General features: G+C 40.4%; 1 protein-coding gene across 1 annotated transcript; it reads left to right on the top strand.

Annotated features, from left to right (window-relative positions):
• The first annotated feature begins 545 nt into the window (after window positions 1-545).
• On the top strand, window positions 546-22,147 carry LOC109042515 (hyaluronidase A). Its single transcript, XM_019059309.2, has 6 exons — window positions 546-804; window positions 9,159-9,487; window positions 12,524-12,663; window positions 13,741-13,916; window positions 19,500-19,695; window positions 21,712-22,147. The coding sequence occupies exons 1-6, from the start codon at window positions 710-712 to the stop codon at window positions 21,880-21,882; spliced, it is 1,107 nt and encodes a 368-aa protein (XP_018914854.2). The 5' UTR covers window positions 546-709; the 3' UTR covers window positions 21,883-22,147.
• The last annotated feature ends 6 nt before the right edge of the window (window positions 22,148-22,153 follow it).

Here is a 22,153-nt window from a genome sequence, read left to right as displayed (position 1 = left end):
TTAATAACACCAAATCCGGCACAATGTAACACAGCGACCTCCTGGACTACAATGAGTTTCTTTTCTTTCCTTCCCTCGGAAAACAGGACATGCACATAGAGAAAAAAAAGGAGGTGTTTGCATTTCGGGCATCTTGGACTTTTTTTGATGATGTAGGTCGATACGACGAGTTTTATCATCGATTTATCTGGACATGGTGTAATTTATGGAAAAAAATCATTCTTTAAAAAATGCTTGAAATTATATCATGAGTTGATTTAAGCAAAAAAATCGGACATCATGGTCCGTTTTTCATCCTTCAAATTCCGGATTTCGCTGACCAGGTTGTACCGACCTACGTCACAGGGTAAACAAACCTCAAGATGCAAACCCCTCTTTTTTTTCTCTATGGGACATTCATTAAAGAGATGACTTCTCTGCAGATGCAAACTACATTTCCCATTAGAATTGAACCTCCTGCTCCTGGATATACGTGGGCTGGAGCTTTCGTGGCCTCGGAAGTTCGTTACTATGTTATAGGAGCATATCGATATAGGAAAGCGGTACAGAGTAGATTAATTCTTGGCGCACGGTGTAAGCCCAGATCATCCTCTCGAAGGTTTTACTCTTCCGAAGAGGGGGAGGGAAACCCGATAGTAGTTTGAAATTCTAGTGCCGCGCTTGTTCAAACGGACTGTTTACTTGCGTCTCTCTTACAAGTTCATTCATCATGCTTTTCTATCGCTACGCGCTTTCGGTTGGCTGTATCCTCGTCGCTCAGCTCGGGCCCAGTCTGTGTCAAAACAGCTCGAATCTCGCTCATTGGTAAGTGTCGTCCCGGTTCTTATATTCTTGTCCCGTTTTTTTCACCGTAATTCCTTCGTTTTGTTACGATTAAACGATCGATTTGTTACACGGTTAATTTTTTCGCCCGAGGGTGAAATAAAATTAAATTATCAATTTACGGTATTTTTTTATTTTATTTTTTATTTTCATCATTATATTTGAGGGGCTTGGAGAACAGTTTTTGCTACCTCAAGAAATACGTGTTTGAAATTTCAAAATTACATGGATCCTTGTGGCGGAAAAAAGTTCGAAGTGACTTTTTGTTGCTCAAAAATTTGAATTTGGGAGGGAATTTTTCACAGAATATGCATTTAGACTAGTTTTACTTGAAATAATTAATATCTCAATTTTTTTAAAAACTGCACTTACGCGCCTTGTCCTCCAAGTCCCTCATTTTATCTCTAAGTGATTCTGACCGATGAATAACATATGTATCCTTTCTTGAATTTCCGAAATGACTTTTATAACTCCAAACCGCCTCTTCCCCGGGCCGCTAAGGCGAAGGATCCGGCATGTGGCGTACTAAAATTTTGTCACCCACCTATCTAACTTCGGTTTCCCAAGTTTGTATTTTAAAAAATGCATACTTAGAACTATTATAGAAGTCCGAAAACACGTTTATCGAACTGCAACTTTGCAGATATCCTATTATATTTTGCCCTTCCTCAAATAAACTTATTTTAAAAGAAAAATTCTCCAATTTTTGCACGCATCGCAAATAACACTAATTATTTGAGATAAAAAAATCATAATAATGAATAAAATCTGAATAATAAATAATAATCTGAATAATAAATAATAATCTGAATAATAAATAATAATAAAAAAACTCTAATTAATGAATTAGGGGATTTAGAATGAAAGATTTATGTAATTTTAGAAGAAAAAAACTGTCATAGCCGAAAAATTATCCTTAGAACTCAATGGATAAAATATCAAAAGTGCAAACCCTAACAGCGAGAATGAAGATTTGACGTAAATAAATTTTTCCTGTAAGCTTTGGGTCCCGCCTCATTGGGTGCTGAACTGACCGCAGGTTGATATCTATATATATTTCTGACTGAACTTTCTTTTAACTCCTCCGCGAAAACAAATATGTTAGGATACGCGCTCGACAAATTTTCCCCGAGGTGCTCTCGGGTCAGGAAGTGCAGGCCGCAGCCCACATTTTAGGAGGGCAACTTGTAATAAGTTCACCTAAAAAAATTAAGCATTTTTTTAGAAAATTGACAATTTTACGATAAAAAGCAGTAATGGTTTACTTCTTTGGCGCAATAGGCGACGTTGGAATTGAGGTGACATCTGAGAAAAACAAGCAAAGCAACTGACGCTGAGCGAATTTTCGCACAACGCCTGGATGCAACTATTCGAGCTCTACGGATGTCCGTGTTGCATAAGCACAGGAGTTAAGGCGTTTGCACTCTTCAGGCACTCGTCCTTCACCACTTCACCCGCTGCCGCGTCGTGCCCGCGGGTTGATTGCAGGCCGATTATTAAAATTGATAGACAAAGTTTTAGACAAAGAAGACTAGAGGGATACGGAGGGATCCTATTGGTGGAAGCGGGTAGTTGCAATGAACAAAGGAGGGAGGTAATAGACTAACTAACCGCAACCCACAAGAGACCCCATAGTAAGCCCATCATTTTCTTTCTTTAGTCTATAGGAGCCACCCGCATTTTAACCAATAGGATCGCTCCACACTCCCTGCGTCTTCTTCGTCTATCAATTTAAATAACCAGCCCGCTGCGAGAACCCAAAATGACAGAGCACCTTCAATAGTCGTCGTCATTTCGCACAAATATTTGCACACATGCGTATAGGATGTGAGCACTTTCGGCGTTTCAGTTTTGGTGTAGCGATGTGCCAAGCAAGATTTGTAGGGTATTTATTCCCGCCTGTAAAGTATTCTCGCAGTAAAAACTCGTGTAAAGAAATGAGGGTGCTGTCATTTTGGATCTTCCCATCTCAACCGGCCACCGTAGAGTGGATCGAGTCTATTAGAGAGGTTGGACTTGAAATTATTGACTAAAACTGCTATTTTGATGTTTATTTCGTCACATTTTAGACTGAAAGCTGTGTTTCAAGAAGAAAATCTCACGAGGGAACCAATGGAATCACTTTCAGGACCCCAAAGTTTTGTATAATCGGAGTTATAAACGTTTAAAGTTTCATAATTTTGTCCGACCACTTCTATTGACTCGATCCATTGTGCGCCGCGGGTGAAACGGTGAGTGCCGGGAGAGCCAAAACGCCTTCACTTACGTGCATATGCAACACGGACATCCGCAGAGCCCGAATAGTTGCATCAAGGCGCTGTAATGAAATTCCTTCAGAGTTCGTCGCATGCGATTCTAACGGAGGGTGCTATGCTTGTTCTCTTGTACCTCAACCTAATTTCAGCGTCACATACTGTACCGATAAAGTAATAATCCATCACTGAGTTTTATCGTCAATATTTCGAAAAATGCGTTGATTTTTTAAATTTATTACAACGTTGCCGGTCCTCGAAATCTCAGAAAACTGTTGGCATCCTAGCAAACTTTGTAGAACTTCCTTAACCTATACGTTTAAGTGCCGTTCTTTATTGGATTTTTTCTCTTTTTGGAAAAATACTTTTAACGTTTAAGTGCGAAATTTTTAAAAACAGTCCTCGAAGCTAGCCTGAAGTTCCTCGCACAATATCCTAGTTAAGGCTATAACAAAAATCATGTATTATGTTTCCTCTTAACTTTTCCTTTACATGGAATTTTGCGCTTTCGGGATGAGCCTCGAGGCCTCGACACTATCCTTTTGCGCTATTGGGCGATGCATTTCTACCTTTTGAGGTTTATGCTTTTAGGTACCGTCCACCTTATGACACCTGTGAACTTTACGTTTTGTGAAGAAAATGTGACCTCCAGAGCAGTGCTTCCATTTCCCGGAAGTAGTGCCGAATTTCGGAACTACACTTTTGTGATACTCCTGAATTCTTCTCGGAACTTTTGAAATTCCCGAAATGTTCCGGATCTTTTGCATTTTACGGGACTTTCTCGGAATTGTTGAAAAAATCTAAAATGAATCCCGGAACTTTTGACGGTCATGGAGTGGGAAAATCGGAACAAAAAAGTTCCGAATCCCGGAACTTTTGACGGATATGGAATGGGAGCACTTTTCCAGAGCTCATCCCCCCTCCATGGTATTCTCGGACACCAGTCTAGGTAAAATGACTAAAATTTCGATTTTTTAAAAAAAATTGACTCGACTCTTTCTTCTGTGCGATCTTTAAACTTATTAGCGATCAGAAAATAATCACCTACACACTTTATTATCTATTGAAAAAAAATATAAGGGAAGCATTCCCTTGCTTACATGAACGCGATGCCACTGTTCCAAATGAATCCAGAAAGCATGGGTTCATAAGTTAAACATGACTCACGTGGAAATTAAGATACGCCCTTATGTCAGAGGGGCGACGAATTGTGATACGTGTTTTGTGACTTTCACCATCAAAACGCTTCCTCTTTTATTATTAGCTCGTAAAGCTCGATTGCTTCATACCTATCTAAAGCGACTTAAGTGCGCTTCAAGCTTTACCTAGGATTTCATTCATCATCGTTAGTCCATAAACTATCTTCCATAAATGAAGGTTTGGCCAAATCTCGCGGCAAGTTGACACTGAAGTTGGCTAGTGTATACTTTCGGACGTGTATTGGTTTGAAAAGAGTTAAAACTATTGAATGACATTCAAAACGAATTTCTCGTACCTACAGTCGTTTATTGCAGTTGCGGCTGCGGCCTGCTGCCTTAATCACAGTAACTATTTTAAGCGATGCTTATCTCCTATGGCCTTAACCATGATTTTAGAGGTACCGGAGTTAGAGCTCGGTCGTTTTTCAATGCAAGTACCTATCGCCAGTTGCCATAATCCCCACTTCCCTTTTTTCCTACATCTCGGAGAAAAAGGATGTAAGAGGAAATGTTTTGCTTTATGGGTATTTCTAGTGTAACTTGTTGTGTGTTACGTTAAACCTTGTTCTCTTCGGCAGCACTACGACCTACAATATTCAAATTTTACGTGTGAATGTTTCACTGAAAATTCCAAGACTAGTTCTAGTTGAAATCACTATAATATCCCGATTTTCTCACCCACTACCCATGTGCCTTGTCGCTCGAAACTCTTCAGTTCTATTCTGTGCACATTCATTTTGTAAACAGAAGTGTATTTGTAACTAAATTATGTACTAAAACTAAAAAAAAACTTCTAAAAAAAAAGGAAAAAAAATTAGAAGGGTGCATAGACAGACGGATAGATTTTTCATGCTGTCATTATCTCTAAGCCATTTTTGGACACATGAATTTTGCAAACGGAGGTTTATTTGATTCCGGTAACTACATTATGCACTCAAACTGAAAAAAAATCTTTAAAAAAAAAATTAAAAAAAAAAAAAAATTTAGATGAGTGCATAGACATACGGATGGATTTTTCAGGCTCTCATTAACTCTCCGTACCGTACGCAGAATAAGACATTCTGGCCAAGTGCCTGCACATCAATTAATTTTGACCATTCAACGGTAACGGCGATGAGCTTCGAATAAAACTCGTCGGGGTCTATGCGCCCCGCTCGTTTTCCCAGTTTAGTGAAGCCGCGTAGCCTTGAACTTGGAATTCATTCAGTCGTTACGTAAATCCAGCTTCTTCACCGGCGATGCACAATGCGTGCGCTCGAGAGGAATAATAAAGGGACCCGTTTTCGCACGGGACAAACAGGAACTCGGCAGGAATGCCCAGTGTCATTGTTTTATCTCAAATGGGACCTTGGTTTTTTCAAGGCTCCTCCTCCAAAAGGTAAATCGTCATCCGTGCGCGATCGGAGCCGCCGCGCATTGCTCTGCCGCGCTAAGGAAAAACGCCGTACAAACATTCGAGAGTTGCAAGATTTCCTTCGATAAAATTTTTATTTTTGATGGAAGCCGTGGATATTTTTCCTTGCAATTTTCAGGAACTTCAGGTGAAATTGCGAAACAAATTATCTGAAAAATTGGAGGAAAAATATTTCAACATTAACCCCGAAATTCGTGATTTACTAAGGGAAATTTGGCAACGCCGTAAGGCTCATACGGCGTTTTTCCTTAGCACGGCAGTGTTGTACCCGCCTGTTAGAGAACAAGTCGAGATGCTTACGCATATTGACTTATTATTATTCATCCATAAAAAGCTAGAGAGAGGGACAGAAATCATGACGTGGATAACTGCGATGTCGAGGCAATGTCGTCACGCATGATCTGTCCGTAAAAACATTTTTCCGGAACAAATCTGTCGCTTTATCCTTAATTTTGTGTCCGATGATGGTAGGTAAGGATTACTGATGGACCGTGACTGCATTTCGTAGATATTTGTTTATCTTAAACTTGATGTTTTGATTCGGCGTAATGTGAATTTGATTCTCAAAACATGAGGACGAAACGTACATAGTTGAGTTTGATTTTACCTGCGCGGACATCGATAGCTAAATTTGGAAATTAAGTAGCGCAGATTGTAATTAATTGCAGTCACTTGATATTACTGCATCGAAGTGATGTGTGTGTTGCCTACCTACCGATCGAAGGAGTGAAAATGTATTGCGAATTGAAATAAGATGCATTTTGCGTTGCATTGCGCAAATTGCCGATCTGCTCGAGATCGAGATCGTGGCCGCAGCAAACGGGATATTTTCGAATGTCATTTTGGCTGTTTCTGCGATGAGCTCAGAATGTACGACAATATCGTTCTAAAAAATCCGGAAAAATTCCCGTGAACTATCACTAAATACACTCTCTACTGAATGAAAAATTATTTAACAAGCTCATTTCCTCAATAGGTGACTACACAATAAACGTGACTTCGCGAAATTTTTTGACTTTTTCTTCTTTTTTGCGAGAAGCATTTCTGTTTACTTCTTTGTTGCGAGAAGCCTCCCATGAAAAATTCAAGGAATACATTTGGATCGTTTTCTTGAAAGAGAAGCATAAAATAAAGTAAAATAAAAGAAGAGCAAAAAGTCTGAATCAAAGTACATTATCTGTGCGGCGCGTGTTTTCAGATTTTGACCGTCTTTGCATATTGCCAGCCCTTTCCAAGGGAGCTTATTGCATCTCAGAATATGCAGGTATAGCACCTTTTTCAAAGATGAGAATTGTGTATGTCCACGCGAAAATTATGGCAAGATATTGCAAAACGAACACCATCTCAAGTATAAACGACTCATGCTTACAGGGCACTTCGTGGTGTCACACCGTCATAAACAGTTTCTCATCGCGCTGTAAAATTTGCAGATGATCGTCATAAACATAAATGGTATAGGTACGTCACCTGTCGAAGAGGAAAATTGAATCACTCCAGATGAATCGCAACACATTTGGTTGGAGACCGCCCGCATCTTCCAAAAAATAATTGGCCCCCCTCAGATTTTCTTCCGGAGACTGGCATCGTAAGGTCAACCCTAATCTCTCTTGAAAGTCAAGTACGGAGGGTCTCATGGATTTTACGTACTGCTAGGGTCCAAAGTTATTCGCTCGAATGAGTGCTTATGATTTTTCCATTGAAATGAAATACTTACCACCAAAAATCGAATGCTAATCGAAGTAAAGTTGACCCATCAGAGCATAAGTAATCCCTTTGAATTAAATTTTTGCCACACGCTTGTAGCGATTTTAAGTTGAAATTATTCTCCCCCTCGAAAAAATGATCTTATTGCTGATGAATTGAATTATCTCTCTTGCTGTGTTCCACATTTTTTTGTTTTCCCTGGTAAAAATTGGCGATAAGAGCTGCGTTTCAAAATGCCATAGGAATTCTTATAGCCGGTTAAAGAAGGCTACAGGAAATCATATAGCTGGCTGTAGAATGCGGAGAAAATCATACAAGCGATAAAAAATTATGCAGCCGGGCTATAGTTCCTATCACCGGGCTTTACACTTTATCGCCTGGCTGTTGCTTTTTCGCCATCGATTATAAAAGGCTATGAGAAATTGTGTAGAAATTTGTGTGCTTTGGAAATCATTAAGTTTGATACGGAACCACCTTAATATTTACAAAACACACGTTATATTTTCCTTTAATACATATTTTTTCATCAATTAAAACGAGATTAATCCATACAGGATGTGCAAACATTTCAAAATCATGATTTGAAAAACCCTGACTCCGCGAGATTAAATATTAGAGCCTAACACAAAGCGGAGCGGCGGTGCACTGGCGCCTACAAACCTAACAGGATGGGATACTTCACGCATTGCGCAACGCGTGAAGTATCCGTGTTAGGTTTGTAGGCGCCAATGCGCCGCGCCGCAGCGTGCCACGGCGCTTGAAGCAACTATTTCACACCAGAGGTATTGCACAGTATCATACGAAACTGAAGGCGCTCTAATATATAAGTAATGGCAGGCATCCATCAAAAGTACGGAGCTTTCCTCGCAAAATAAATCAAGATACTACGGCCCAAAAAGAGAGCAGTATTCCAAAAACTCACTAAGTCCTAGCATCCGTAATTAGTAACGTTTAGCATACACTTTATCGCCTGGCTGTTGCTTAATCGCCATCGGCTATAAAAGGCTATAAAAAATTGTGTAGCCGGCTATAGAAGCTATTGGAAATCTTACAGCCGGCTGTAGGTCTATGGTATTTTGGAACACAGATTCTACTGCCAATTTTTACCAGGGTTTTCTTTCATAAGTAAAATTTTCCGAGCCAAAATCCCTACAATATGAACATTCTGGTTGGATAAATTATGAAGAAAATCGGAGATTGATAGGTAGGGGATGTGGCGAAAAGTAAAAATTGGTAGACGCTCGCGTGACAGCCAAGTGTCATTTTGAATTTCGCGCGGGCCTCAAAAGCCCACATGGGGCGCGTAATTTTTTTCTTTCCGCTGCGCTCCACGTTCCATGCAAGAGGCGATATGGCGTGAAGAAAATATACCACGGTCGTGCAGTGATGAATAATACGTGGGTCCATGAAATTTTCGAAAACAATTTTTCGGAAAGTTTGATGAATGAGTGATAACAGGGATAACATTAGGTAAGAAGGGACTGAAGACACACTGTCAAACATGTCAAAGTAGTGAGTGGGATCGCATTTCTACTCCCCGCAACACAGTCGGAAAAATCATCGGACACTCAGTAGCTCGTTTTGCCTACTTTTAAAAATGAAGGGAGCTCGTATGAATTACGTAATTTGTAATTGAAACGAATTCCTTCAAGTATGAAATCAGAATGCACATACTAAGGGAAGGGGTTCTGTCTTTACCTTGTATAGCCACCAATCTGTGAAGTTGAAACTACTTGCTGAAGTCCCTGTTTTCCTTTTTTTTTCCAGGTGGCCATTTGGATCTAGTAATGTTGAATCGAACGATGTATACGATCGATCAGATTTCAAGGTGTATTGGAATGTTCCGACGAAGCAATGCCACCAGTACGGCTTAAACTTCACCGAAGTATCCAAGTATGGAATCATCCAGAACAGCGATGACAGGTTCCTTGGGGAAAAGATATCGATTTTTTATGACCCTGGGGAGTTTCCTGCGTTCCTTGACAAAGGAAAAAGGAGGAATGGAGGGCTTCCCCAAGAGGGAGACCTTCAACGTCATCTGGATGTCTTCGAGAAGGAGCTCGTTGAATTTTTGGTGCCGGACCCCAATTTTTCCGGTAAGGAAGACATACCATTTAGTGCTACAATTAGCATAACCTTTACTATACTTGTTACTTTGCTTCAGAACTCTTAGCTGTAAAATAAACTCCATCGAGGCACACTAGTGATAAAACTCTGACAGCGTAATACTCACAGCAGCGTTTAAAATTTTCGCTCTAAGTTTTTTTTTTGTTTTAAAATAAAAACACCAAATTCATGCGATCATTTTCATTGAGTGTTTCTAACTTAAAGAATGAAAATTACGCAAATTGTTAATTGGACAGCATTTTTCAATAAGAAATAACCACTATTCATGACTCTATAGAAACAACATTTGTGCCAATAGTGTCTCCATACAGATAGGAGATTTTATGGATGAGTCAGATATCGACGGTGAAACTACCAAACCACGTATCTCGTTTGCGGTGTTTAAAAATCTCCGCTCACATTTTATTTTTTTTGAAGTAGACCAAATCAATATCATTCCTTGAAATTTTCACGGAATTTTCTCCGCACAAAGAGGAAAAATCACAGAAATTTTCAAGACTGGATGTTAAGTAGTTTTTCATTTAAAAAATAAAGTATGACAGGAAGTCTGCGACGTCGCAAACCGAGATACGTGGTTTGGTAGTTTCACCGTCGATATATTGCCTCCTCATTGGAAAATATGGTGCAATCAATTCAATTAGGTAGTTTTCATTTAGAGAGGTAAGTGTAAATTTGCAACGCCGCTAATTGAGGGACTTATTCTCCAAGTTTGGCTGTCGATTTACCGATCCTCGAGCATTTAGCGATATCTTGAGTTTTGGCATGGCTGCATCATTCTATTGAAAAAAAAATGCAAGTGCGCAATCTGCAATTACTCTTTTTCATAAGAACTCTACAGGGCCTTCACCTAATTCCCCGTCGGTTAAGAAGAATAAAACAAGCGACAAACTAGTGGGCCGACACAACAGGGGATCAACTGTCATGTCTCACGATAAAATTCTCATTTGGATACAAACAGCGAGTGCCGGCGATAAACTGCATGTCAACAAAACAGAAAAAATGTTCGTTGTGAAGTACAACATCTCTTTATGTTTTCACCCATTACCGGAATTAAATATTCCGCTGTATGTTGGCTTGCAGTGAATTCCATAGGCGATTCTAGACCTTCATGCTCGGGGGTGCCCAGAGGTGGAAAATGTCGGAGACCGGCCCAGAAGGGGAAAAGTCATTCTATCAAAAGCGTTTGGAATTATACCATGAGTTTATTTAAGCACAAAAATCGGACGTCGTGGTCCGTTTTTCATACTTCGAATTCCGGATTTTGCCTACCAGGTTGCACCAACCTACGTCACAGGGTAAACAATCCTCAAGATGCAAAACACCTCTTTTTTTTCTCTACGGTGCATCTTTGAGAATGAGAGAGGTACCACAGCGAAGGTACTTATCATGCAGCTTGAATGAGTAGTGGATGTCAATGGCAAGCAACGCAACGGTCTACTGAACATAGAGTACATATATAGAGTCGTAATGCAAGTGGAAGAGCAGTTGGCGCCACTTTTAAGCATTTTCCAGGTCCCGAATTCCAAGATTCCTGTGCGGCGCCGGGTCCCTTTTTCGATACATAATCGATTGTTTGCGGTACATGGGGACTCGGGCATATTCCACACCGCCATTTTGGATCGAATATGTATCGAAAAAGTGACCCCGCACACCGGGCTCGGAACTCGTCGAACAGAACATGGCGCCAGCTCTCCCACTTACATTACGACTCTACCATAGAGTACATAGAGTCGTAATGTAAATGGGAGAGCTGGCGCCATGTTCTGCTCGACGAGTTCCGAGCCCGGTGTGCGCCGAGTTCGGGTCACTTTTTCGATACATGTTCGATCCAAAATGGCGATATGGAACACGTGGTGATTCCTATCTTCTTTGTTTACATCAGATGGCCGGGTACCCGTGTATCGCAAACAATCGATTATGTATCGAAAAAGTGACCCGGCGTCACACAGGAGTCTCGGAATTCGGGACCTGGAAAATGCTTGAAAGTGGCGCCAGCTCACCCACTTACATTACGACTCTATGTACTCTATGGACTCTACATATGTACTCTATGCTACTTAGCCATGATTGCAACGTCTTCGCAGGCTCCACGGTGTCTCATTGACTCGTCCAGTCGATGATGTCATAGAGCTCGTCAAAGATGAGGCGCGTGTGCCGCGAGTCGGTGTGTCGCGTGGCGCGGTTATTCGAGCCCGCGGAACCGCGGAAGTCGGGAGCACGCGCCGAGCGCCTAGCGCCACCACGCGCGCTCCGCACTGCACACGTAATCTCATATCCCATTCAAAAGTAGCGATTATATTCCGTTGACACCGACCGCCGCTGCCCCTCCCCCCGGCCCCTTCGTCGCGTCATCGGGGGGGGGGGGGGGGGCTTGCTCTCTTCCGTGCGTTTCAAAAGGCCTTATCAGAACGAAGGAACATTGATCAAACTTACCGAAAATTTGACTTTTTAAAAATTTATGTTGTGAATAAATAATTACGCGAGAGAAGTTTCGTTGACATGCAAACAGGAAAGGAACAAGCTAAATTATTTTGACGTGCAAAAAAGATCATATCCTCCTCCCCCCTCCTTTCAGGGCTTAGAGAAATGACGCGACATCCCCCCCCCTCTCTCGCTCACCAAAAGTCGCGGTCGCTTACACACAAAGCCACCCCTCCTCACGCGTTTAACTGGAATGGCTCAGTCAAATTGGTACTGGGGTTCAGGATTCAATGTGGGGACCTTGTATTTTCAGTAATAAAATAAACACCCTTCTAAAAAACTGTGCATTACGTTAAATACCACAGTAGTGTATCCCACAGTTTCTTCCATTTTAAATGCATTGATAAGTGTTGCACATATTTGCACCTGTTGCTGCGCTATACACGTACTTGTAATACTTCTTTAGTAACACCAAAGTGGGGGAACCATTGAATGAACTATTTTTTAAAAAAAGCATGTCCTTGTTAATTTTGGATGTAGGAAATGATGAGTTATTCATAAATCGCTCTGGGTTGTTTTATCAGGTTTAGGAATCATTGATTTTGAACATTGGCGCCCGACGTTTAAACAAAATTATGGGGTGATGTCAATATACGTAGACGAATCGATAAAGACAATGCGATGGCAGCATCCGTGGTGGAGTTCAGCAGCTGTGGAAGAAGAGGTAAGTTACACGCAATGCATATGCGAATTGGCAAAAAAAGAGTCATCCTCACAAGACAAAAGTACAGACCTAAGGAAGTATCTCAGTTTGTGACATCGCAACTTTTTTTGTCATATTTTACTTTTGAGGGTATGTGGTCATCGATATTGGACAAAACACCGTGCAATTTTTTTTTCTTTTTTCTTTTGCCTCCTCAGAAATATTCCCCGAAAATTTCGTGCAAATATGTCTAGTAACATGCTTTGAAATAAATACAGGAGAATCATAAATTTCAAAACACCGCAATCGAGATCCACACGGAAAAAACAACTTAGTGCTGAGCCGTGCTAACACTTAAGGTAAAATGGCGCCAACTAAAGGCAGTAGGACTGAGCCCTACACTGCCGTGATAAGGAAGAACGCCGTATGAACATTCGAGAGTTGCCAAATTTCCTTCGATGAAACGTTCGATTTTCAAGGAAATTAATGAATATTTTTCGTTGAAATTTTCAGGAACTGTAGGTGAAGTTGCGAACAAAATAATCTGAGTAAATTAGAAGAAAAATATCCACAAGTTTACTAGGAAATTCGCGATTTACCAAAGGAAATTTGGCAACGCCTGAGGGTTCATACGGCGTTTTTTCTTAGCACGGCAGTACAGCTTTAGGGTCCATACAGGCTATAGAGCTCAGCCTTACTGCCTTTAGTTAGCGCTAATTTACCTAAAGTGTCAGAGCTCAGCGCTTATTTGTTTTTCCGTGCTGGTTTTCGTAGTCTTGCCGCCAAATCATTGTTACTCTAGATGCTTTTTTCGTACCACTTGTTTGCTGATGTTCTAGGCGATTTTGAAAACTCTTTAAAAGTCATTTTTGAAAACTTTTTAAAAGTCATTTTTGAAAACTTTTTAAAAGTCATTTTTGAAAACTTTTTAAAAGTCATTTTTGAAAACTTTTAAAAGTCACTTTTGAAAACTTTTTTAAAGTAATTTTTGAAAACTTTTTAAAAATAATGTTTTAATACAAGAAAATGATTAATCATTTTATAAGGTGAAGTCTCAGGATGTCCTGTTATGTTGGCAAAAATATGTTGTTATTCCAGGCTGAAAGAGTGTTTGAGAAGGCAGCGCGTGATTTCATGGCGGCCACGCTGAAGTCGGCCCGCAGACTACGACCTCAAGGAAAATGGGGCTACTACTCGTTCCCGTTGTGCTTTAACTTCTCTCCTCACAACCCTCGAGCAAAATGCAAACCAAGTGCCATGAAGGAAAATGATAGGTGAATAGATTTTTTACTCTTTCTAGTCTTTACCTTTCAAAACTCCTCTGCGATGTTTAAACGTTGTAACCTTAGACATTGCTGATACTTCGGGCAATCTCCAGAAACACTGCAACTTGTGAAAGCTGCGTTTAGACTAAAAATTTTTGAGTGATTGAAGGGACGATTTTGTGAAAATTTTGAAAGGACAAGAACGTGATATGAGTAAAAGAACTGCGTTATTTTCAAGGATGACGGCAGGCGAGAACAGAGGGGTTGCTTGAGCGCTCGTCCGATAAACGGCTGTTCGCGGACAAAATACGTGACATCTTAGGGGGAGAGGTCCGAGCCTACGTTACAGGTTTGCGTTAGATAAGGGGGAAGGAGCAGGGCCGCGTTACTTACGCTGAAATCGACGCTACGTATCGACTTTTCGAAAATTTAGGATGAGAAATCGGCGTAAGGTGGCCATTTCTCATCTTAAATTCATCGCTAATACAAGTCACTTTGAGAGTTCGAGCAGAGCGTTACGTAATTTTTTTTTTAATAGAGCCCATGCAGATTTGTGTTGCAGGTGCGTTACAGGGAGAAAAGGTGGGTCAAATAATCAGATTTGCAGCGGTACCCATTCTAAAAATGACCGCCTTTATCCCTTTTTCTAAGGCTTACTTTTCTATCGCAGCGTTTAAGTCTCTGAAAATAATTCGGCTTTCAATTTGTTTCCTAACGTATAATTCAAACACTGAGAGTACGTTTTTATGCTAATTGTTGCTTGAAGAGATGAAAGCTATGTGAAAATCAACCTAGCCTGACACTGAAACTCTTTAGAAAAAGTTGCTTTTTTTGAACACCTCTTTTTTTTAACACACTGCTTTCCCACCCTCATTCTTCACCTCAAGCACACTATTAGTCTTCACTTCAAGCACGCTACACATGAAAGAACTGGCTTCAAATAAAGAATCTTTGCGTAGGCATTATTTTTTATCATCAATACTAGAAGTATAATATTAAGAGCTCTGTAAAAGTTGAAGGGGGATGTAGGTAGATATACAATATTGAAGGTAAGCTCTGGCGGAACGCTCTTGGTGCTAATTCTTCTGCATGGGTGTTTATTTTTACGGTGTTACAATCTCCTCTGACGTTTTTTTTCTGATCAATACTGCCAAGCAATATTTACGGCAATAATATCATAAACTTATCAATCGCTTAGAACAGTATTGGGTTGTATACCTGTTTTTTTTTTCAATTTCGACGTAACGCGAGAAAACTTTTCGGCGGCCCATCGCTTTCCCCACTATAATTTGCAATTTTGCATCTCGCGTCCAGCGCAGCAACGATTCTTAAAAGCTGGCAACAATGTTTTATCTCCCCTCAAATCCATTTTAATTATCGATTCCCACTAGGTCACGTGCTTTCCACCTAGAATCGATTATTTTGCATACGTTAAATTAGAGGGAAATAACTTTGCCAAAGTTACAAGAATCGTCACTGCGGTCTGACACTATATATCTTTAAGGAATTTTTCTACATTTATAGAACACATCTCAATCATTTTGAGAATATGAGTCACTCTATATTTTCCACAAAAAACTGGTTACCTATACGGACTTCTTTGTTGAAAGCTACTGATATATTGTTGCAATAATTCCCTCGCTTCTTTTGGTAATATCGCTGAGAATATTTCTTAATTGCATACTCAGTTCCTGGAACATTTCTCAAAATCATCGTTTTATATCTCAGGAGTAACTATGCAAAATGTTGTATGAATGTCAAAAGGCCGATGTTACCAGACTATCATCTTTAGGAACATTGCCTTCTGCCTCATGGGAGGGTTGAACACTCGATCTAATTACCCAAATCCGAAACGAACACGCTTATGACGATCAGTAACAGACTCATTTTTGTCACCGTGGTTTGTTGAAACAGAGAAAGCGACAGTACATTACGTAAACTTGGGATTTAACAAATATCCGAAGCGTTCCACTAGGTGACTCCATGTCTAGCCGTCTCCTCATCCTCGACCAGCACCTACTTTGGGACTCGGCACCTGTTATCTCTAACGATCACTTGAGTTTATGTGTCTTTGCATAGAGATGTTCTGTATGTGAATGAGCCCGAAAATCTTTCGTAAGATACATTTATGAGACGACCTGCCACCTGTACTGCCGTGCTGAGGATTAACGCCGTATGAACCTTCAGGCGTTGCCAAATTTCCTTCGATAAAACACGAATTTCCTGGTAAAACGTGTGAATATTTTCTTTCTAATTTTTCAGATAATTTTGTTCGCAATTTCACCTCATGTTCCTGGGAATGTTAAGGGAAAATATTCATTAATTTCCTTACAAATGAAGTTTCCATCGGAGGAAATTTGACAACTTTCGAATGTTCATACGGCGTTCTTCCTTAGCACGACAGAGTATTCCCTCTCCTTTCCAATGAAAATCGATCGGGCGAGAGTGAAAGCCCGAACAGTGGGGAACTTCGAGGTCAGCTTTCGTGACGGGTCATTGAACCACTTTGATCTATAATCATTCTTTTGACCAATTAGTTCGCAAAATTGTGTCCATGACTTTTATATCCATTAACTCATAATTCCTTTGGGATGTTTACCACGAGGAAAGGAAAACTTTTTGAACCCTCCTTTCCAGTGCTCTCTGTCAGATATTGTCATGTCAGTTTAGTATCTATTGTGAAGCAGTACGAGTGTGTATGATCGAACGTGAGTGCGTGTCAAGCGTTTGCTCTGTTAATCAACGAAGTTCGACAATGACACGAGAGCTCGCGACCTTCGTCGACCTTGACCAGTATTTTTTTAGTGAGCGAAGCTGGTGAATAACCTCTAAATTGACTCCGCTGAGCTGTTGAGATGCCTATAGCTTCCGGAGTATTCAATCCTGCTGGCTCTACTAAGATAGTAGTATGTACTAGCCCATCCAAATATTCGCCAGATATTTTTTACCAGGTTATTTCCGTCCGTCCCCCTCTCCTCCCCCTCCCTTATTCTAGCAAAAACTAGAGTATTCCTTCTAATTTTTGCTAGCACGACCAATGGACAATGCTTAAACCTATCATCAGATATCGTCCACTGGAAGTCCGCCTTCAATTTTGCCGCATAGGCAACCCGCATATCGGGATTCGCGAATAATTATCTATTCAAAAAATGCACTTTGGTATCGCTCCATAACTTTTGATTAAACCGATGAACGATGTTGTCAACCAATGCCGCGGGGGGGGGGGGGGGGATCGGATGCCCATCTGAAGTTCGCCTTCACTTCCGCTGCATATAGGCAACAAAACATAGCAGGAATCACGAATAGCTGTATCTACTCTAAAACTTTCACTTACAATTATGTCCTTTCATAATTTTTTTTCTGGAATCATTAGACAATTTGTAGACCTATTCGCAGGTATCGCTCATCTGAATTCGCCTTCAATTTTGCCGCATAGGCAACAAACGTACCGGAGAGCGCGAATAGTTATCTATTTGAAAAATACACATTTATATCGCTCCACGAGATTTGACTCGACCAAAAAACGACGTTCTAACCCTTTTGATAGATATCGGCCTTGTTGTCGGGTCTTAATTGCCTTTTTTCTTGCATCATGTGTCTTTCTGGAAGTTTCATTCTAAATTTATAAGTAGGTAGGTGATATTTTATCCTTTAAATTAGCAAAATTGCAATCTGAAAGGTAATCTAAGACTCAACACAGGAAAAATTGCTCGCCTGAAAATTCGCTTCCGTGCACTCACATCCCTTTTCGATACACATACTCATGGTGTTGACGGTCACATACATATTTAGATGCACGCGAATATTAGGCTATAATTCACGCCACGGCAACAAGATACAAATGTCATGCAAGGTCGCTCGCAAAATTTGGAATTTCCAATTTATCTTCTGTGAGTTACAGCGACAGGGACCGTGCATCTGTGGATTCAACGCGTGATACCGAAATTAAAGATGATTAATTTTATGACGGTAGTTGGCAGGTAAAAATAAACTTGTGTTCGTGCGTGTCTACTACACCAAGGTGGAATAAGCCGCTGAAGGAGAAAAACGCGAAAACATCTTCTTTAAAGATGCGCCACACTCGTGCTAAAACTAGGAAAACACTCACCCGGCAATATTTTTAAAAATCAATTACCAGGGCCGGGCCTTAATACACTCATGCATTTCTTTCATGCACTCCCTGTGTACTGAAAAAAAATCTCGGTGTATTTACTAAGAAAAGGATAAAATTACCAAGAATTCAGGGTTCTATTTGATCCCAGTTTTTTCTTGGTAAAATTACCATTTATATGGAATTGGTAATTTTACCGAGAATCTCGGTAAATTATTGAACTTTCTCGGTAATTTTACTGGACTTTGGTAAAAACGCCAATATTTCTTATCGACAGCGGTAGAATTACCGAGATAAAATGGCAAAGTTACCGAGAATTGATTACCAATAAAAGTGGTATTCTTACCTGAAAAAAACAGTAAAAATACCGGTTTTTAGGTAAGCTTACCAGTCTGTCTTGGTAAAATTACCAATAATTGGTAAAAAAAGTGAGATGGTAAAGGTACCAACGGACCTTGGTAAAAACGCCGAGAAGTTTTTTTCAGTGTGATGTACGTCGTAAGTGAAGGGGGGGGGGGGAGCGTCTGAGACTCCGAGACACACCCCGCGCCACTAAAAAATAGGGGTCCAAAGGTCCTCCCGGCAATTTTTTTAAATTTAGCATGCCTGAAACGTATTTGGTTGCTATTTTTCGATCTATTTTAGAGGGCTGGCCAAACCGCGTACGTCCGTCTGCGACGTTGCAGACTTTCTGTCATATTTTGTTTTTTCCTTGGAAAAATAAGTAGTAAACGTAATTCCTTGAAAACTTCATTGATTTTATGTCTTCACGGATCGCTATGGCGTATAGTGTCAAAAACAACCCCTAAGTAACATCAGAGAACGAGATTTTTGTCAATGCCTCTCAATTTTTTGCGGAAATACGTATTACTTGATCCGTTTGGACTCGACGATGGAGGGAGAGAGAGATGCAGAGGAAGGGGAGGGAGGGAGAAAGATCATTCGGCTTCTAAAATTTGCACCAGCTGAAGAAAGGCAGACGCAAGCAGCAGACCCACTCCGGATAATTCCTCGGACATTGAACTATTACCGCACAGAGGATGTTTTCTTGCCTACCTCGAAAATTGAAGGCGAGATATCAGTGTGTGAAACAACTTTATCTCCTTCGTCTTCGTACGCATTAATATTGGTTCCCTTACATTTTTAATTGGAAAGCGCCGTTGCCCGTCATGAAATTGTCTCAGTGGCGTGGCGTGCTTTGCGATATATCGATTGTCATACCATTTAAACCTATGGAAAAGGATCGATAAACAGGGTGTTCGCAGCGAACACCTTAATAATCGATTCATTACCATAGGTTTAAATGGCAGAACAATCGATGTATCGCAAAGCACGCCACACCACTGGAAATTGAGGTCTCAGGTATTACAAATCGGAGTTCCAAAATTAACCTCAGTAAAGCGATTAGTTCTAACACGAAAAACCTGAAAAAACGAAAAAAGTGGCTAATTTTGAATGTGTTTTTTTCTTTTCTTTTTTAGACTGGATTGGCTTTACTCAGGCAGTGGCGCGCTCTACCCTTCCCTGTATTACAAGAAAAAAGACATGACGTCCGAGACGAGGGCGGACTTCATGACCGGAAGAGTTGTGGAGGCAGTAAGAATGGCCCGTGGCAGCCCGGTCATTCCATACACGTGCCTCAAATACTATGATCAAAACAATGAGTTCGTGACTAAGGTGAGATTTTTTTTATATGATTTCACCTTAAAAAGTTTGGGCCCATATCCTCTTTGGAGGAAAATCTACCAATTTGAGGCATCATTAAGTGTTTAGTTGAAAATTATCCACTCGCATGAAACTTCCCGATGAATAAAATGAAAAACTACGAAACGGTCGTGCTGCAAAAGCTCTGTATGATACGGTTGCTTTATTCGCTCAGCGAGTGGAATAACAACAGATGTTAAGAGCTGTGCTACATTGTAGCGACGTTCGTTTACAACTTTATTTTAGGACCATTATTTTTGACAGCAGTAATAATTAATTTTATCATCTTCTTGTTAGCCCTGCAAACGTGCGACGTGCCCTAACAGTGCAACGAAAAAAGTAAAATGCAGCTGCAATTCAATACAATTAAAATTCATTATAAAATTGCGATATTCTTTCATCATTTGGTCAATAAATGCAAATTTTCAACGACGAATACTGCAAGTTCCATGTACCAGAGAGATAGGCAATTTGCAATGTAAAGGAAAATTGCAACATATTTCAGTCTTATTGATAGCATTTTTAGTAAGAGGAGCCCCTTCAATTCGTGGATAGGCAACATACACAGCAATTAAAGGAAGGAAGGAAAGTATTGCGACCTATGCTACATGGGTCATTTTTAAGACAAATGAACCGAGTTCATCAGAAGGGAACCAGCCCACATCAAGTTGAAACTGAGACATAGAGATTTGAAGTTTTATTCCTCCATAAAACTCAATGTAGAAAGTAAACTTAACTCTCTAGGGCATGAATTAATTTTGGATCTGAGATTCTGGGGGACACTTACCTACTTCGAAGCTTGCATAGTAGCTTCGTCAGTAGCTGTCAAAAAACATTGAGTACCAATTTTTTTTCAAAATCTTAAATTTTTGGGAAAAAGTTATTAAAAAAAAGAGGAAAACTAATGAAAACTTGCAAAATTATGCCACAGATGAAAGATTCAATTTTTAAAGACCCCCAAAAAACGTCGTTACGAATTCATAACGCTATGCCACAAGTAGAGGGTTAAACTTCTCTTTTCACAAACTACTATTTTTTTCGACTTCGAATTTTTGGTAGGAGAAAATATACAACTAAAGTTAAGTAAGCATTCTTAACTCAATTTTTTCGAAAATATGGGTTGGTTCTTTTCTGATGAACTCGGTCCAAATCAGGGCCGGATTTACCTACTTGCCGCCCATGGGCCGCCTGTATTTTGCCGCTCCTTCTCATTCGTTTTGAAACATCGATACAAACCATCAAGTGAACGTGCCGAAGGAGGAGGGGTGCATAAGACGCGTTTACTCGTATTGGGCTTATTTTTTGTAAAAGCCCTGTCACCACTAGCAAAAGTTCACGGAACTTTGCGTGAAAGTTAAGTTCCGTGAACCTATCTCTGTGTGGACAAGGCCTTTCATTTATAAGAAATGAACGAAAAAATTATGAAAGAATAAACATGAATGAATGTGTTAATAATTTGAATTTCCGCCACCGCGCCAACCGCACTGAGTTTGGCGCAATGCGTAAAGTATCTATACAGTCTTGTAGGCGCTATGCGTTTCACGCCGACCGCTGCTGACCGCACTGTTTTTGACGCAATGCGTGAAGTATTCATGCAGTCTTGTAGGCACTATGAGTTTCACGCCAACCGCTGCTGTTGACCGCACTACGTTTGACGCAATGCGTGAAGTATTCATGGAGTCTTGTAGGCGCCAATATGTGTTTCATGCTGACCGGCACGCCGAGGGCTTCTCCTTTCTATCTCAAGTCCTTTTGTATCACCGAAAGACGAACAAATTAGAAATTACCATACTTCAACTCTCCGGAAATGAGAGATTTTTCCGCTTTTTCTCTTTCGTAATTTTTTTCCTGACTCAGATTTTTTTACTTGATACCTACATTTGAAAAAATTACAACATTTGCTGCCCCCTAAATTTGCAGCTATGGGCCACGGCCCCCTAAATCCGGCCCTGGTCCAAATATTAGTTAAAACTTTCTCTTCTTTCTCAGGTTGATTTTCACAACACATTGAAAGTACCGAGGAAACATGGAGCTGCTGGAATAATAATTTGGGGTGCATCCCGAGATGTAAATACGGAAAAGAAATGCAGGCAAATGCTGGATTTCTTGGAAACAGTTGTGGGGCCTGCTGTGATGCAAACGAGATCATTGAAGGATTAATCCGACCAAGCTTTTCTAGAAACAGCGAATTTAGTATAGTTCCTATGTAGATTAAGTGTTATTCCACCGAAATCCTTAAAATGCTCAGCTGTCAGCTACAAATTATTCCTGGCAGAATAAAACCACCTCTAGGATTAAATTATCAAAGTTGATCTGGCCCCTTCCATTCTGGTTGGCAACTCAATTTGGGATCCCTACCTGGAAGGGGTTTTCTGTTGTCCCGTTTGTAGGGGAGGGGAAGCGTCTTACAAGGAGACCTGTTGCACCTTGG

This window comes from Bemisia tabaci, chromosome 6, assembly GCF_918797505.1.
Source record: "Bemisia tabaci chromosome 6, PGI_BMITA_v3".
Taxonomy (NCBI): Eukaryota; Metazoa; Arthropoda; class Insecta; order Hemiptera; family Aleyrodidae; genus Bemisia; species Bemisia tabaci.
The sequence above is the reverse complement of the archived record's forward strand: the minus strand, read 5'-3'. Positions and strand labels throughout refer to the sequence as shown.